The sequence below is a fragment of the Natrix helvetica genome (assembly GCF_964273705.1).
Source record: "Natrix helvetica genome assembly, chromosome: 1".
NCBI classification, from domain to species: domain Eukaryota; kingdom Metazoa; phylum Chordata; class Lepidosauria; order Squamata; family Natricidae; genus Natrix; species Natrix helvetica.
Window position 1 is genome coordinate 217,177,356 of NC_138548.1, and position 18,518 is coordinate 217,195,873.

At 42.5% G+C, this 18,518-nt stretch overlaps 1 protein-coding gene across 1 annotated transcript; it reads right to left on the reverse strand.

Annotated features, from left to right (window-relative positions):
• Window positions 1-1,211: 1,211 nt before the first annotated feature.
• Window positions 1,212-14,277, reverse strand: CYP27B1 (cytochrome P450 family 27 subfamily B member 1; the record flags this gene model as incomplete). The annotated part of the gene is made up of 9 exons (XM_081939208.1): window positions 14,052-14,277; window positions 10,162-10,352; window positions 7,759-7,955; window positions 6,589-6,789; window positions 5,793-5,956; window positions 4,773-4,939; window positions 3,242-3,323; window positions 2,080-2,277; window positions 1,212-1,325 (listed from the first exon to the last, which is right to left on the reverse strand). Exons 1-9 carry the CDS (start codon window positions 14,253-14,255, stop codon window positions 1,212-1,214), a joined length of 1,518 nt encoding a protein of 505 aa, XP_081795334.1. The 5' UTR covers window positions 14,256-14,277.
• Between the last annotated feature and the right edge of the window lie 4,241 nt (window positions 14,278-18,518).

The window sequence follows — 18,518 nt, forward strand, 5'->3', positions numbered from 1 at the left end:
TGCTGACTGTGAATGAAAGGAATTCACAGTCGTGTAAATAAAAGAGGTTTTTCCAGGACCAAGACTCCGCTTCATGCTTTTTAAGGAAGCCTGGGTCAGAACAATTCCGTTAGTTGCAACTTTAAATGTGTAGCACAGGAGTAGATAATCACTGGTTGTCCCTCAACCCAAATTAGATTTATTTTGACCTTAAAGCACAGGCAGAGTCAGTATCGTATTTTAAAAAACATAGTTCATTATTTAATTCAAAGACAAAAATAAATATAGCACCAAATGGACTCAATCCATTATGATTACAGAAACGGCTTCAATACAACCATTTCAAAATACAGAAAATGTTACTTCATTTTTAAAGATAAAGTTCTTTCTTTCTGACAACTTCTGATACCAATATTTCTCTATTTATAAATTAAAAGCTAGAAAAATATAAATATTTTGAGAAATGCATTAAATATTTAAAATTAGCATGGCAATAATAACAATAATAATAAGGCACCTAGATACATAATTGGTCCATTCCCAAAGTTCTAAATATGATACATCCACTGTGTTTTCACAGCAATAGAGAAGTTCTGATTGTAGCGTGATGGCCTAATGGTGAAGACGCTTGCCTCCCACTCAGAAGGTTGAGAGTTCAATCCTAGGTAGCAGCACATATTTCTTTCCTAGGACGCAAAGAAAAAGCTGCGAACTCCACATGGCATCAGGAAAGGCATCCAGCCAATAAATGCTCAGCTCCGTCCAGTCGCCCCAACTCTACCCTGAATTAAGGGATTACAGGGTTGTACAAGGGAGTTTTAGAGGATTACAGCTACAAATCCCAGAAAAGTCTTTTCATTCAAAACCCTGAGTTAAGGAAAGCATTATTGCCTTTTGGCAATTTGTGTTATTGTTGTGGCTGAGATTTGAAATGGCCTTTGGATTATTTCTGTGGTCATTTTCATAGCCTAGATGGAGACTGGGAAACATTCTTGGTGGAGGAATCATTTTGAAGTGTCCTTGTCCCAGAACTGCAAAGGGGATTTCTCTGGAGCTAACCTTGCTCAGCAACATGGGTCTTCTCCCTCTTTTTCTCCTTTCAAATTCACATCAAGAATTAAGACAGAGAGCTCCACTTGCAGCTAGTGGATTCTATACAGTAAGACTCTTAAGTGCTGGTTGTCCATTAACAGGAAGCCTAAGTCAATGGTTTTTCTTTGTTTTGTCCTGTTTTAACGACTCAGAAACTGTAAATTGATGTCCTTCTCTGGCACAAGCAAGGTCCGTGTCATGGGGCTTACGATTTCTCCTTCCTCTTCAGGTTTCACTTCAAAATGCTTCAGGATCTATTTTTTTAAAGGGAGAGAAAGAAACCTTTTAGCATTCTTTGAGACCAGGCTAATTTTAACTCAGTAAGACAGTTCTCAATCTTACTGTTGTCCTCTCAAATTATAGTACAAAGTTTAACTATTGCATGAGGGGCGGGCAGTGCATTCAGCCGGGCAGTAATAACCTGACTGATCCAAAATCCTTATGCAACTATTCCATCTTTTCCTCTTAGTGATATTCTTGCAGAAAAAAGGATTAAAAAGTGGAATAATTGATGGGGAACATGGGAGATTTAAAAATGGAAGATAGCCGCTCAGTGTTGCTTCAATAGTGAGATGGGTGGGATATAAATCTAGTAAGTAAGTAAGTAAGTAAGTAAGTAAGTAAGTAAGTAAGTAAGTAAAGAAAGAAAGAAAGAAAGAAAGAAAGAAAGAAAGAAAGAAAGAAAGAAAGAAAGAAAGATTGAAGGAAGGAAGAAAAAAGGAAGAAAGAAAAAAGGAAGAAAGAGAGAGAAAGAGAGAAAAGAAGAAAGAAAAAAGGAAGAAAGAGAGAGAAAGAGAGAAAAGAAGAAAGAAAGAAAGATGGAAGGAAGGAAGGAGGAAGGGAGGGAGGAAGATGACAATGTTTCGCCACTGTGCCTTTCCCCACAAACAAACAAAATTCCAAGTTTTCAAGCATGCCAGTCGTAGAGCAAGAGCTTATCTGGAAGATATCATCATCATCATCATCATCATCATCATCATCATCATCATCATCATCAGTAGAACGTACCCTAGCTAGCGCCAGATATACTTCAAGCTCCGCAATACGTCGGCCAATGCAACTGCGTTTGCCAAAGCCAAAGGGAATGGAGGCATAGGGATGGTGTGAAGCATTCTTGTGCAGCCATCGCTCAGGCTGGAAGGAGTTGGGGTCGGAGAAGTACTTCTCATCCCGAGAGGTAGCATAATGGCAAAGGGTTATCAGGGTCTAAAGAAAAGAGGAAGAGAAAAAAAAGAACCAACATGAGAAAAGCAATTCAGAAAACCATGTTCAGAATGTCTACCTGTTTCATTGCTCTACATCCACTTCCCTGTCCTTCTTGAAGTGTTATCTTAGTTCCCATTTCTTGATCCAAACCTTCATTGGTCCCCTGTCTTCATTTTGCCCTTAAGACAGTATTTCCATTCAGGAATCCTTTCCTTGAGTTCCCATCTAATAAGAATCCCTGTATGTATATGTATACATTTCCAGAGACTTGGGGACAAAGAGTAACAGGCTTGTTTTAGACCTCCTTGGTGTCCTATGGTGAATAGTTGTATTGGTTTTAATCTTCCTTTCCATTTATTATATGTCAGGGGTGTCAAAGCCAAGGCACAGGGCTTAGATCTGGCCCATGGAGCCACCCTGGAAACAGCGAAGGACTGGCCTGCGGTGCCTCTGCCAGTGAAAATGGAGGGGCCCTCCCGAGCTTCGTTTTTGCTGACAGAGTGGTTGGGCCGCCACAGGCACCTCCAATATGAGTGACCTCAAGCTGACCATGCCCACCTGCCCCCCCTCCCCCGCCAAGGTCAAACACAACCCTGATGCGGCCCTCAATGAAATTGAGTTGGACACCCCTGTTATATGTTCTTAATTTTCTCCTCTTGGAAAGGACTTCACAACTTATAACTGTTGATGTTAAAAATCAGTTGCACATTAGATAGGTAAGGAGAGTGCCAGTAGCACATCATGGGCAACTGGTAACTGCAATCCTAGATGAACACGTGTGGTTGAGATCACATCGTGTCTAGATTATCAGCCTTGTCTTGTGTAGGTCCATATCTTAACTCATCTATTGCTTCTAGTTGTTGCATCCAAATGACACATGAATGGCTTGTGGCAATATACTGCAGACTAATGGTCACTGTGCTTTCTTTCCATTTCCATTTGCATCATCTCTGGCCTTGCTCACCTTCTTAGGGATGATATAGTCTCCCACTTGGATGTCCCTGTCTGAGATGACACGCGCATTACCAGGAATCACTGGGTACAATCTGTAAAGAGCAAACAAAAGCAAGAGTTATTTTAAAGGAATCACAGATTTCACTTCTCGCCCAGCTGTCCAGATCTATAGATACCCAGCGCAAAGCACATTGATAGAAATAAAGTTATCTAGCTAGGTAGCTAAATTTGCCTCCAAATGGATGCTCCACAGCAAAAATCTAAGCAGAAAACCCAAGCACCTACTAACAGCCCTGGAGGCACAGTGACCAGAATGCAATATTGCAGCCTAATTCTGCAGACTGCCAGCAGTTCAATTCTGACCAGCTCAAGGTTGACTCAGACTTCCATCCTTCCGAAGTTGGTAAAATGAGGACCCAAGATTGTTGGGGGCAATATGCTGACTCTGTAAACCGCTTAGAGAAGGCTGTAAAGCACTGTGAAGCGGTATATAAATCTAAGTGCTATTGCTATTGCTACTGAGCCATGCAAAAGCAAAGCAAATAGCTTTAGTAGATTTTAAAATCAACGTTAGTACAGGTAGTCCTGTTCTTAAGACTGTTATTGAACCAGGAATTACAGTTGTACGTCATTTCAGTCGTTAAGCGGGTCACTACGTGATTGGACCCAATTTTATGACATTTTTGTGGTGGTTGTTAAGGGATCACTATGGTCATTAAGATGACCCACTTTACCCAATGGACATTTTTTTGACACAAACTGGAAGTAAATCCTCACAACCATCAAAAATTGTGATCATGTGAACACAGGACTCTGCAAATAGCCATAAAGGTGAACCTTTTGCAAAGGGTCCATCATGACCATGGGGGGATATGTGTGTCATGGCTATTATACTGTAACTTCAAAATAGAGTCATAAGTAGCTTGTGATTGGTCAATCGTAAGTTTGAATGGTCACCAAGCAAACTTAGCACTTAGCATTTCGACTTATATACCGCTTCACAGTGCTTTACAGCCCTCTCTAAGCAGTTCACAGAGTTAGCATATTGTCCCCAAAAATCTGGGTCCTCATTTCACCCACTTCAGAAGGATGGGAGGCTGAGTCAGCCTTGAGCCTGGTGAGATTCGATCTGCCAAACTGCAGGCAGCCGGCAGGCAGCAGAAGTAGCCTGCAGTACTGCACTCTAACCACTGCACCATCGTGGCTCATAAACAGTGTACACTACCTATACTCAAATGGATTTTTACATGGACAAATAAGTCATGGATGATAAAACTTAGCATCTCTGAATGCCAAAGGCAAACAAGAATAGAAGGCTGGTCTTAGGACAGGTCTTATGATCAGAGCAGTGAAAAGGAAAAAAAAGGTGACCTTGAACTGCTACCGTTCAGCTTCTCCCCTGAAACTCCCTCTGGCAGGCTTTCAGACAAGAAGAAACCTGACCATCTTTTAAGCTTCCTCATGCAAGATCAACATAAGACATTTCTATGTTTCTACCTTCCACGTACCAGCCTCCTATCTGCTCCCGAAATAAGACTCACCTCAGGACCTCCTTCACCACTGCTTTCAACAGAGGCATCTGAGCTACATCAGCAGCGGTTGGAATGAGGCTGTCCTGCATCACAGTGGTAATTTCCTCATGGACAGCCGCTTGTATCTGAGGGTGACGGGACAACTCATACAAACTCCAGGACAAAGTACTTGAGATCTGCAGGGACACACACACACACAGAGAGAGATGGATTCAGAACTAGTTTAAGAAGTGCAGAGAATAATCAGCCCCTACGAGGCTGGAAGCGTTGTTGCCAAGTTGTAGGTACTGTTTTTCTGCTAGCTGTCTAGGGCATTCTTCTTTCATACAGCCAAAGAACAAAAACTAAGAATCACGAATAGAATCCATGTCCTTTCACCAGATTATACCAGATCTAGAGTGGATCAGATAATATTGCAAATCGCATTCTAAACAGAGCTGAAGAGGCCACAGTGCAGACAATTATTTACAGCATTTTTTTAAAAAAAAGCTAAAAGTCATCAACTTTATATATTTTAAAGCAGAGCTTCTTCAAATCCCTTGTGTATATGCTGGACAACATCCATGTCAGGCCTGTATCCTACTTTTGGATGCTATTTGGAACCCTGACAGTCCATCTCTAACTGGAAATGACAGGAAACATAATCTAACACAACTGGAAGGTTTCTGATTGGGGAAAGATGTCGTTGCTTCAAGCAAGGAAATAAATTTCAGGTTCAAGCAAAATCCCATTACACCTGCATCCTTGTCTTCCTCTAAAGAACATCTACAGAAGGGAAGGAATGTGGTCCTTTTGACCATTTATTCAAGAAAAGGCTATCGCGGCCCACAGAACAGTTGACTCCACCTAAAGAAGATGACATCATTCATCTAACCTCTTGTCCCCAACATCTATCCATTCCCCCCCCCCCCCCCATCATATGAACTAGTTTCAGCTGAAATTGGATTGGACGTGGCTTCCAAAGGTAGAAAGAAATAACGCTTGTGAGTACAGAAAATATTCAATTTTACAGCATCCTCAAATGCTTACCGTGTCCACACCAGCCAGCAGAAGCTCAGTCACATTTCCATAGATGGATTTCATGGACAATTTTTCTTGTGCCAAATAATAAGTGAGGTATTTTCCTTCGACTTTCTCCCCCTGGGTGATTCTTTCGGAAACTTCAGCCATCCGCTTATCAATGTGTCCTTTGGCTGGAAAAGAAATAGCCAAAAGATTATTCTTTGTCTCCCTGTTGGAGCCATCCAATAAATATTTAACAACCTTTGCGACGTATCAGTCAGGTCTGAATGTTTCTTGTTTCAAACCAAGTTTGAATATGTTTTAATATGACCTTAGGCAAAGAGGAGCATATCCCCTTTTAAATAGGCCCTGACTCTCTATAACATGTCAGCAATGGGTATCTATCTGTTTTAGGTATTTACACAATATCCTTCAATCAAATCCTCAAAGTATTGCTATCTAGACTTAGCATTTGGGGAAATTTCTGAATAATCTCTCTCTTAGAAGAAAGGAGAAAAAAAATTGTAACAGCAAGTGAAATGAGAAATAGCACATTTCTGGTCCTTACAAAACCATTCTTTATAATAATTAATAACAATGGCAATATATATAATCACATCAAAGCAGAAATCTCTATCTCTCTATCTCTAGTCTATCTCTCTCTCTCTATCATCTATTTATCTACATATTTATCATCTATCAGCTCTTTCTCTTTATAACATTTATACAGTCACCCATCTTTCAGCCAATTCTGGGCAGCTACCAATCGAAGATTAGTTTAAAATTACTTAAAGTAGGAAACTTTAGTGGCACAAACACTCACCAAACTCAAACATATAATCCCAAGATTCACAGAACTTCTGCCACGGCTTAGGAAAGATTTGGTGCAAAAATTTGGGCATGGCCATCGTGAGCAGAGTCATGACAAACATGGTGTTGATGGAGCTAATGAACTTCTCTGTTTCTTCTGGAACTTTGGCCTCCAGGCAGCCAATGCGGGATTCAAAGAGGACCGAAGAAATACCTAGGGAAGGAAATTAAATGAATGGTCACTTCAATCATTACAGCAGAAACTTTATCCATCAAACCTCATTCCTTAGTATCTGAGTTTTGTTTCGTTTTTTTAACAAGCACTGGCAACATACTTTCAAGTCCTTCTCTGCAACTATCAGGGTTTTACAATTGTAATTGAAGGATTAAATTTAAATATTGAAGTTAGAAGTTTTCACTTTGCAGAAATCAACATAAGTTGCCATTTTTTAAATGCCTAAAACCCTGGTTTACAAGAAACCTGAAAATTATCGAGGACATCTTAAGTGATGGTATAATCGTCCTGAAGGAGTCAAGAAAGACTTATGGGGAGAAAAGTATAAATTAGATATTCACATGTGCTTGTATCATCAATGCTAAAAAAAAATAGTGTATAGGTAGTCCTCGATTTACGACCACAATTGGGACCAGAATTTCTGTTGCTAAGCAGGGTGGTTGAGTCATGCCTGATTTTATGACTTTTTTGCCACAGTTGTCACTGCGCTTATTAAGTGAATCATGCGGTCATTAAGCAAATCTGGCTTTCCCCCATTGATTTTGCTTGTGAGAAGCTGGGTGGGAAGGTTTGCATTTTTTTTTTTTTTGCTGCCCATCTCATATCAAAATGACTCTGGCAATCATGTGACCTGGGACAGTGCAACTTTTGCGCCAGCTCCCAAGCATCGAAGTGTAGCTCACATGACTGTGGGATGCTGCAACAGTTGTTAAGTGTGAGGACCAGTCGTAAGCTGTTTTTTTCCCCCCAGTGCTATTACAACTTCAAACTGTCGCTAAACAAATGGTTCTAAGTTGAGGACTAATTGTAGTTTACCTCAGATGAACTCAGCCTGGCTCCATTATACCCATTACACTACATTTTACCGTTATCCTAGATTTCCCTACTTGGATACCTAGATGGAAGGTTGTAGGGCAATTTTATAAAATGGGTGTAGCAGTAAGATACCTTCTAATCCAAACTTGTAGAATTCATCAGTCACATTCTTGACCACGTGTCGCTCGTGGCGATTTCTCTGATGCTGCAGCCGGCCGATCAGATCACTGACCACCTCGTTCAGGGTGCCGGTGTAAGATTCCACCTCCTTGGGCTTCAGCATGTGTTTTCCTAGGATGCTGCGAATTTTCTGCCACTCCTCACCTTCCCTGCATAGTAGGGGGGGGGAAAAGCCTCTGTTAGTCTGCTGGACAGAAAGGAAGCCCAAAGCTCTACAGAGACAAAACTAGAAATAAGTTAGAACATCCTCCCTTTTCCAAAGAGTATCAGCTGGCGGACCTATACCTCCAACCTCTTAAAAGAGACTTTCCCCCCCCCTCCACACTCAATTATGTCTGATTCTGATTGGACAAACCCCTGCAGATTTCCTGGCAAGGTTTTTCAATAGTGGTTTACCATTGCATCATTCCTAGGGCTGAGGGAAAGTGACTGGCCCAAGGTAACCCAACTGGCTTTATGCTCCAGGCAAGTTTAGAACAGTTTCCTGGTTTCTAGCCCTGATGCCTTAACCATTACGCCACACTGGGATAGATAGTCCACTAATAATCTGGAAACAAACTACCCAGAGCCCCTCCAAAAGGATTGAGTGCTTATCTCTTGGTTACATTTTCTTTTCTTGTTACTCACATCCTGCATTGGTCCAGGCTGTGGAAGCCACCAGTCAAGCAGATGGGAGAACCCCTGCTGAGGGAGCCTGAGTCATCGATGGCTTAGTGAGGCCCTTAGGGTGATTTCTCACTTCCCAGCCTGTAGGCTTGCCGAAGCCTCAGCAAGATCCTGCTGTTCTCAGGCATTTCCAGAAAACATGGGGGACTTCTTCTCTCTTGTCTTCCCCAGATCAGCTGTAGTGAGCAGTCCTCCAAAGGGAGAAACACAAAATGAAGCAGATGCTTCACCGAGAGGATGTGCTAAGACACCCTGAGGCAGGGAAGGGCCAGTAATTATGGTTTAAAACTGTCTCCATTCATGCCCTCAGAGTAGGGCAAGAAAGCTTGGCCTGTTACTAAGGATTTTAGCTTCCTTTCCCCAGCCACAAAGGTGAGATGCCAGAAGTAAAAAGAAGGATATCAGCTTAGCATTTGAAGTAGGCAAGCTATGACTAAAAGTTGGTGGCCAACAGCTTCAGCCAGTCTAGCCAATGAAGAGAGAGATGTTGTGTGCTGTAGCTTTGGAGGGTCCATGGGTTAGAATGGCATATAAACCCCAGTAACACATAAAAATCGATAAGCAAGGCGTGTCCCTCCCATTACATAACCCAACTGTGAAATCCTTCATGTAGGACATCTGAGGTCTTTGCTCTAAAGTTTCCATTACTGCCTAATTCTGCTGATTTTGCATGAGAAATATAGAGGGCAGGAAACATCTTATCCCATGACATGAAAACACATCTTAAGACACCGGAGACTGGAGTCAATTGTGTAAATCACCACTACCACCTACACATATGTTTTTGTGAGGATGTGTAGGTAGTAGTGGTAAATTACACAATTGTCTACAGTCTCCGGTGTCTTAAGACGTGTTTTTGTGTCATGGGAACAGATGATACTGTTTTATCTCCCCGTTGTTTGGGAACAGGATTTTTTTTAGGATAATCTTTTTGCCTCATGAGAGAGGCAAGATGGCAGCCCTCCCCCTCCCCACCCAAAACCCAAGCAAACTGGCAGTCAGATCTTATTTGGGCACTGATTGAAAGACAGCACACATCACTGGAATGGAGGACAGCAGATAGTTGACATGGTTTAGGGCAACTACACACAACTCTGGCCTTTAGCTCTCTGTGTCCCCCATCCACCTCACCTGTTTTGGCTGCCCAAAGTAACTTGATTCACTTGACCTAATGGTGAGGCTTCTCCTGTCCTATCTCGCTCCTTCTAAATTCCTGCAGTCCTCTCAACTTGCCAACTTTAGAGAGTCAAGAATTTCCCCAACTTTTTGTTTCCTGGAGAGGCATGTAAATTCTTCCCTCTTTCAGGCCAGGATTTATAAGTTGCATGGATCAAAGTTTTAATGGTATTATATTGGGCTTTGATTCTTTAGTTTCTAGTTCCGATAATTATCTATCTCAAGAACAGAAACTCCTTATATAAAACGAAGGGATGAATGTCAACAGGCTTTTAAAATTGCTGCCTAAATGGCCATCAGAGCCACATCTTCACATGCATAAAACCTTCTTGAAAGTCTCCGGGAAATCACTAGAGGGAGCTACTCCATAGCTAATCAATGCATGGAATGATTTGCCGGGTGGGAAATGATGAGAATGGAATAGCCTCTGCAAGGACAGCTTTCAGGGGAACTCTACTGCAATATGAACTCCTGCCAGCCTGCCCTGGAGAACAAAAGGCAGAGAATACTTACGCTGTGAGCAGCCCATATGCGTGGCCTCGGCACACTCGATAATCCTTCCAGGAGGAGAGGTCGGAGCGAATGGGATGCTTGCCTTCCTGTCTTAGCACCTGTTCAATCAGACTGGGGTCAGCCACATGGACTGTGAGGATAGGCCCAAAACTCGCCTTCCAAACTGGGCCATATTTAGCCTTGCCTTCGATCTAGGAGGAGAGCAGGAGAGAAGCTTGTGAGACATCCCATAATGTTCCACTCAGGGAAGAAGATCCAGTCAGGAAACACAATTACATCCTCCCCGCCTTTTCTTCGATTAACCCCAAATTCTGTATAAGTACTGGAAGGATTGCTAAATAAGAAAAATATCTAGAGAACCTATTAATCTCAAATCTAGTCCGCTCCAGGTAGAAATATACTGAACCCATGGAAGATATGTTCCACGCGTCAAGTTTCTCAATAGTTACATTTTCTTGCTGAGGGGAAAAATGATTGCAGAAATTTTCTCTCTTACTGGTAACCTCCATGTCAAAAAGGATAAGCATCTGATGTCCAAAATAAACATCCAAATACGTTGGTACATCCTAGGATCTAGGAGCTCTATAATGCAAGCATCTTCATATATGTGAAAAGGGATTAACTCGGATTGAATAGCTAAAGAAGCACTTAGAAATTGCCAGTGCAAGGACAGTGGCTTATTGAACAAGAAAGGGCAATTTTAGTCCTGAAGATTACATGACAAAACTAAGTAGTTGGCTTTTTCTACTGCAATCAATAGGACTGAAAAATAGGCTTAGCCTTCTTTGGATTGATTTCCTGTGATGTAGACTCTTAAAAGTGGAACAAAAGGATTGTTGGCTCTCTAAACATGTGTAGGATTGTGCTTTTCATTCATTTGGTTAGACTAGACTAGAGCGTTCTTCAGACTCTTGAGTAGCTTTCATTATTTAGTCTCATCTTCTGTAAGTTGCTTACTCTTTATGGTTCTGTGTCTCTTTGATAAAGTAGAAAAGTGAAAAAAACTCTTAAGTAACACCAAACTGAGTTCTTAAGTTAAGCATCTGCAAATGGTTCATTTGCTTTCCCTTCTTTGGGAAATACAATAGCACATCAACAATAATAAAATAACAAAAAAGGATCATGACAATGCATATATGCCAGGAGTGTCAAACCCGCGTAGTCACGTCATCATGTGATGTATCATGACTTTCCCCCCTAAAATGGGGGTGGGGATGGCCGGCACATAATGCATCCGGCCCACGGGCTGTGAGTTTGACACCCCTGATAAAAACAATCGTTCTTAGAGGATACACATGCAAAAAGAGGATATCTATTTAATCTCAATGCTGTCCACACAATCCAAAGACAGCAGTGGTGCATAAATCAAACAGCCTCACCCACCCTAAAACCATTGTGGGTTTTTTTTTTACCTTTATGAAAATAATTGACATTTGATTACCAGTAGAGCATTCAACAAATTTAACACTGATATGATATTCCAAAATTGTCTGCTCTTCACCCTTCAGATTCTTTCCAGAGATAATCAGGACAGTGAAATGCTGGCATTTCACAAGATAAGTATTTTGAATAATTTTCTCTTCCTATCTAATGATGTACTGCTAAACCTACAAAACTATTTTGACAATGTAGGGTAGTAGCTTGCACATTAATATAACTCAGTTCAGAGTTGTCAGATATCTTTGGAAGGAAGAATTGGATTGCAATAGGAAAATATTTTATATAATAGGATCGTTGCAAATTTAAATAAAGGCAATTTAAAAAGTCAGCAGGAAAACAACCAAACCCCCTCAGTACCAAGGACACTTCAATTACTATATATATATCCCAGTAAGGGTATGGCTAGCTGATGAGAGCTAAATAGCTTGAAATAGATCTATTTATTTATCAGCACAAATACAACACAAACATAGCAAAGGCAACATTAAAAATAAAATATGGTTTTCTGCCTGGATGATTTTCTGTAATGAGCCAAAGGACAGAAAGGGGGAGTAATGAGCTCCCTCCCATATTTGGGCATACCAGGGGTTGTAACACACATACATACATACATACATACATACATACATACATACATACATACATACATACATATGTCCATTGTGCTAAAGCTATAGGAAACACAAGAAATGATGAATGGCAAAGAGATTTTGGAAGTAAAATAAAACATTCTCTTTTTTTAGAGCATGCAGAAAAGATAATCTCCATAATTATAATAAAACACCGTCTTATTGAGACAATTATTGAACATACTCATTTGAACATGTTATGTTAAAACAAGAATGGGCTAGGGCACTCTCATCCATATACACCTCAAAGAACTATCAGTGATTCAAAAATTGTGCAATTTGTCTCACGCACACGCAAGTGCAGTTTAATGCCATAAATGGCCACAAGGTCAAAATGGTTTTGCTCAACTCAGTGGCTTAGGCTTTTCAACGAAAGCTGCTGCCCGTATAACAGAGCACAGTAGACAAGCAAGCTAGGAAAGAATGGGCTGTACTGACATTCCTGAAAGAGCCTCCTGGTTGGAGACAAGAAGTGCGCACTGCAAGGTTTCCATAAATGCAAGTGAGGATCTTGACAACACAACGTTTGCACCTTGTGGGATACCTGCTGCCGTTTTATAAATATGCCATCACAAACCAGGGGTGGTTGGGGTCAGGGATGTCTTAATGTCCTTCTTGCCCTAGCTCTACTGAATTGTCATTAAATGTCCCATTGATTCCTGGGGAGCAACAGAGATCTTTAAGCAAATCTTGCAGAATTGCTCAATATTGTTTATGAGGGTGTATTTTTATGCCATGTCCTTAACTTGGAGGGTTCATTTCCACACTGCTTTAAGGATGCCAAGGGTCAATCTCTTCACCACAATTCATACAATAAGTCATTTGGATAACTGGAATTCTGGGCAGAAGCTTAAAAAAGAAATAATCAAGGCACCATCCATGAAAGATTCAAAGGGCAATTTGAGAAATCACGGGTCAAGAGCCATACATTCAGAAGAAGTTTGCTTATCCAATGGCTGTTGCCATTTTTTTCTTTTCTGGAGCTCCCCCTTCTCCAAGCATCCTTTTTTTTTGGGGGGGGGGGCATAGTAAAGAAATACTTGGCTGCCTCCAAACAGTTGGCCCTTGGAGACACCCCTGGATAAACAACTGGGGAGAAGAAAACAGAATTCATCGTATTGTATATTATTGTATATTACTTCTGTTCCCCAAAGATGCTCTATGCCTGCTGCCCATCGTCCCCTTCCAAAAAAGGAAGGAATTGCAATTGAGAAAAAGAGCTCTTAGATTAGGTTTGGATGGTGCAACTACCTTGCTTCATTCACAGACATTTTACAGGAGAGTCAGTCTTGGTTATCTCCCATCTGTGAACCTTTCTTTAAAACACACACACACACACACACACACAACATTTCCTTAGGCACATAGACATACCACACCTTGCAAAGGAAGCCTAAAATGCCACACATCTTTTGATTGCTAATCCCTTGTTTTTCTTATTTCAATCTTTTGATTGCTAATTTTTTTCCTTATCAAGTATCTTGGATCAATATCAAAGTGGGGAAGTGTCCCTAGGACCAGGTTTTTTTAGACTATGTAGTTTATTGGTTTTACATAAGCCCTGGCAAGAAAAAGGGTTTGGGGATTAAAAACACTGCGTAATTTTTAATTTTTAATTTTTTTTGATGGGGAAAAGCATTAAGGAAAAGACTCACTAGTTTCAAGCCTTAAAGGTGGAGAGGGAGGGTGGGAGAGAGAGAAAGCCATTATCAAGTTGGTGACGAGGGTGTAGGGATGATGTCTGCCTGCCTCTCTGTCTGTCTGTCTGTCTGTCTGTCAGTCAGTCAGTCAGTCAGTCAGTCATCTCAAGGCGGCTCTTACCTGGAGTTCATGCAGTCGCGAGAGCCCTCTTTTGCAGAAGAGGTCGGAGAAGAAGCTGAGAGCGCTGGGTCCCGGCATCTCCTCCAGAGTCTTGTGGCTTTTAATAACTTTCGATCGCGCCCCGAGGAGAGATTCCCCCCACAGCTCCGGAAAGAGCTTGGCGAGCAAGGATGCCTTCGTGGCCAGCTTGAGCGTCTGAGACATCTTTGCGCGGGGAAGTCTGAAGCCGCCGAGAGCGTCGGGAAGCTGTGTCGCCGCGGCATCTTGGACCACCTGTATTTATCTCCGAGCAAGGCTGAGTCGGCTGTCAGGCAGGGCCCCGCCCCCGCGATGCGTCACCCGTCCAATCAGAGGCGGGCAATTGAAGGGCTTTCACCGTCTCGTGCACGTCTGGAGGCAGCCAACTATTTCTTTGAGACTTCGGGCATAGTATCCTCTCCTCTCTTCTCCCTCTTCCCTTTCTCCTCCCTCCCTCCCTCCCTTCTTCCTTTCTGTCTTCTCCCTTTCTCTATTCTCCCTTTTTATCTTCTACCTTCTCCCTTTCTACCTTGTCCCTTTTTGCCTTCTCCCTTTCTTTCTCCATTCTCCCTTTCCCCCTTCTCTCTTTCTCCTTTTCTCTATTCTCTCTTTCTCCCTCTCCCTTCTCCCTTCTCCCTGTCTCATTTCCTTTCTCCCTTCTCCCTTTCTCTATTCTCTCTTTCTCCCTTCTCCCTCTACCTTCTTTTTCCCTTCTCCCTTTCTCCCTTCTCCCTCTTCCTTCTCCCTTTCTCCCTTTCTCCCCTCTCCTTTTCTCATTTCCTTTCTCCCTTCCCCCTTTTTCCTTTCTCCCTTTCTCCCTTTCTCTATTCTCTCTTTCTCCCTTCTCCTTTTCTCATTTCCTTTCTCCCTTCCCCCTTTTTCCTTTCTCCCTTTCTCCCTTTCTCCCTTTCTTTATTCTCTCTTTCTCCCTTCTCCTCTCCCTTCCCCCTTTCTCCTTCCCCCTTTCTCCCTTCTCCCTCTTCCTTCTCCCTTTCTCCCTTCTCCTTTTCTCATTTCCTTTCTCCCTTCCCCTTTTCCTTTCTCCCTTTCTCCCTTTCTCTATTCTCTCTTTCTCCCTTCTCCTCTCCCTTCCCCCTTTCTCCTTTCCCCTTTCTTCCTTCTCCCTCTTCCTTCTCCCTTTCTCCCTTCTCCTTTTCTCATTTCCTTTCTCCCTTTTCCCTTCTCCCTTCTCCTCCCCTCTTTTCTCCAAAATCTTTAAATCTTATGAAAATTTAAATTCTTAAGTGCTTAGTAGAGGAAATAAATTGCATCAATCCTAGCAATGAGTTATACTTGTTATATAATCACAATCAAGTCCTTTTTAAAAAACAAAATCTTCCTGGTATTTTCATTCTATGATTGAAGTTGACAACATCATAGCATTGGAATGAATGGTGTTGTGTATGTCTGGGAAATGTATCCATAGGAGGGCAACAAAACCAACCAAAAAGAAAAAGGCAGTTCACATGAAGAAAAACTAAACTGCTGAGTACATTTAGGAAGGGAAAAAATCAGAAACATGCCAAGTGTTGCACATAAATTAGGGTTGGAATTAAGAAGGCATTTATGAGTCTGTAATAGATCACTGCATGACTCATAAATTTCAAATTGCATTTGTTTTAAACACTAATGGTAACAACATTACTCTCTCCCGCATTATAGTGCTGAAATTCAGAAAGCTTGAGCTAATTAGTTGTAGAGTTAGGTAAAAGGATTATGAACTGCTTCAAGTTGCAAAATGAAGGGTGCTCTGAGTCCAGAATGCTTTCGTGTGTTTTTTTTAAAATCTGGAATGAAGACTAGCTTTCCCTGTAAATATCTATCCATAAAATGGAAACACCATCTCGTGGCTTTTACAGATGATCAGGTCAAAGTGCTGCCCTCCAGTCCTCAATGTGGAAATTGCAATGTGCTCATTGCCAACTTCTATTCTGCCACAATAAGGCTGGTAAAGAAGGTTATCTGTGTTTATTTCTTGTGGGCCAAGTTACCAAAAGGGATCAGTGGTTTTCCCAGCTCCCTTTTTCTCCCACCAAGCACTGCCTTTATCTGCCTGCACGCACACGCACACACACACACACACACACACGTGCGCACCTACGACTCAAAGTTGACTTCTGGCAAATGGCTAGATAAGTCATTGCAAGCCAAGGTAATCCAGACGACTTTGTATCTAAGGCAAGACGAGAATTCAGAGTATCCTGGTTTCTAGTCCAGAGTCTTAAACCACTACACCAAATGGTCTCTTAAGCATCATATTACTCAGGGTCAAATTAAGGCCAACTGATGCCTACGCAAAGCCCAACAATGCCCTTGCATTGCTTAGTTGACAAGACATGAAGAAGGTGAAATAAGAGGTGAACAATTCAGATATTTTTTTTCCCGGTCCATTCCCCCAGGCCAGATCCCACATCTATATTAAATACGAACTTTTAAAAAAATAGCACTAAAAAAAAATCAGCCAAAGAAATAATAAAGAAAAAGCTTAAAGATCCCTTATATGAGCCAACTGATAAGCTAAATGCTAGCCAGACCCGGACAGCTGTGCGTCACGGCCAGTTTGGACTCTGAGAAGTCCGACAATTCGCAAGCAGTTCCGATGAACCGCTGCCTGAGGAGCTGCAAGCAGAGGAGGCTGCATCGCCGCTAACCAGGAAACACAGCCGCCCCACCGGGTCTCGGAAGATGCGGAGTCTGAGCAGCCACTCCGCCCCCTCCCGGTGCAAAAGCTCGCCTTGCGGACAGCAGAGCGGAGCGAAGACGTTCTGCGAGGCTCCTCGCAAGAAGGGAATCTCGCACTTCCAAATGAGCTGCATGAGAGCTGCTTCCGTTTAAGAAAAGCAGCGAGCGCCAGTTCCCAGCAATTTATCCGTTTATCCGGACTCCGCGCGCCTTGGCTTCCCGACTTAAAGCCTCGTGACCGTGACTCTGGATTTGAACCGGCTGATAACTCTGCTGCAACGTTCAGACCCTTTGGAACCTCGCTTGACCACTCTGGTTCCTTCCTTTTGGATTTGGCAACTCTCTCAAGGCGCGTTTGCTGGACTTTGGGGGACCTGGTTTCGTGTGTGTGTGTGTGTGTGTGTGTGTGTGTGTGTGTGTGCGTGCATTTGCACTCACATTTCATTGCCGTTTGTTTATTCGCTTTTGCAACCACCTCTCGGTGTGTTTAGAACATAGAATAACAGAGTTGGAACGGACCTTGGAGGTCATCTAGTCTCAACACCCTGCTCAAGCAGGAAGTCTCTACCATTTCAGACAAACGACTGTCCGGTCTCTTCTTGAAAGCCTCTAGTGATGGGGGCACCCACAACTTCTGAAGGCAAGCTATTCCACTGGTTGATTGTTCTCACCATTAGGAAATTTCTCCTTAGTTCTAGCTTGCTTCTCTTCTTGGTTAGGGTTCCAGCTGTGGGTGCCTGGCCTGAGACAGGACACTGTGCTTCTACTGGACGGGCGCAAAGCTCTCATGGCATGGGTCGAAACAAATGTGATACCTTGAAACTTTAGTCACTCTCCATACCAATGATTTTTTTTAAAAAAAATGCAAATTAAAGCTGAACACAGCAGAGAAGGACAATTGCAAGCACATTGATTAAAGCTGAGTGGGGCAGTGAGAGGTCTAAGGACATGACAGCTGGGGAGGGGGAAAACTCTATGGTGCCTTCTCCATTTCTAGGTGCACTGAGAATATGTCGAGTGATGGGAAAAGCAACCAGAAATGCTCTTCCTCAATGTGGGTGGGGCATATTTAGACAGCTTGCAGAGAGCGGTGGGTTTGGCAAAGATGGCAAAACATGCTGGCCGGAGTGGGATGAAGGAAGGATGAAGAGAGAGGGAGGGACATCTCCAGATGCTTCTTGCAATCTCTGCAAAACCGCTAAACCCACGTTCAAAAATCATCTGGCTAGAAGACATAGGAGGAGTTATGTGGTTAAAGTGAGAGACTTAACTCCACAAGTCCATTCTTTTCAAGAACTGTAAGCACTGATTATACTAACATGAGTGGCAATGCATCCATTCCTAACCTGATGACCAAGAAGGGCAGAAAGATCTGTCCCAGAGCTAATTGAAATTGCTCTAAGAACCGTGGCCCCTGCAACAGCCAAAGCCAGAATCAATAAACCCCATGCTACCACTGTCCTCCACTGACAGTCACCTGGGTCATTGTCCTAAAATCCAATGAAAGGGCACCGAAAGTGCTTTTTCAGAAGGCAACTGGACTTTCTTGTTTTTTCTTTGAAGTCTTTTCGCTTCTCATCCAAGAAGCTTCTTCAGCTCTGACAGGATGGTGGGGAATGGAAGGATTTATATACCTTGCAGACAGCAGACAGCTGGTAATTTGCATCCTTTTAGAGAGTCATCCTTTAAAAGGGCTGCTGAGCTTGTTGATCATAAAGGCCAGCAGTTTGGCGATTCGAATTCCTAGCGCCGCGTAACAGGGTGAGT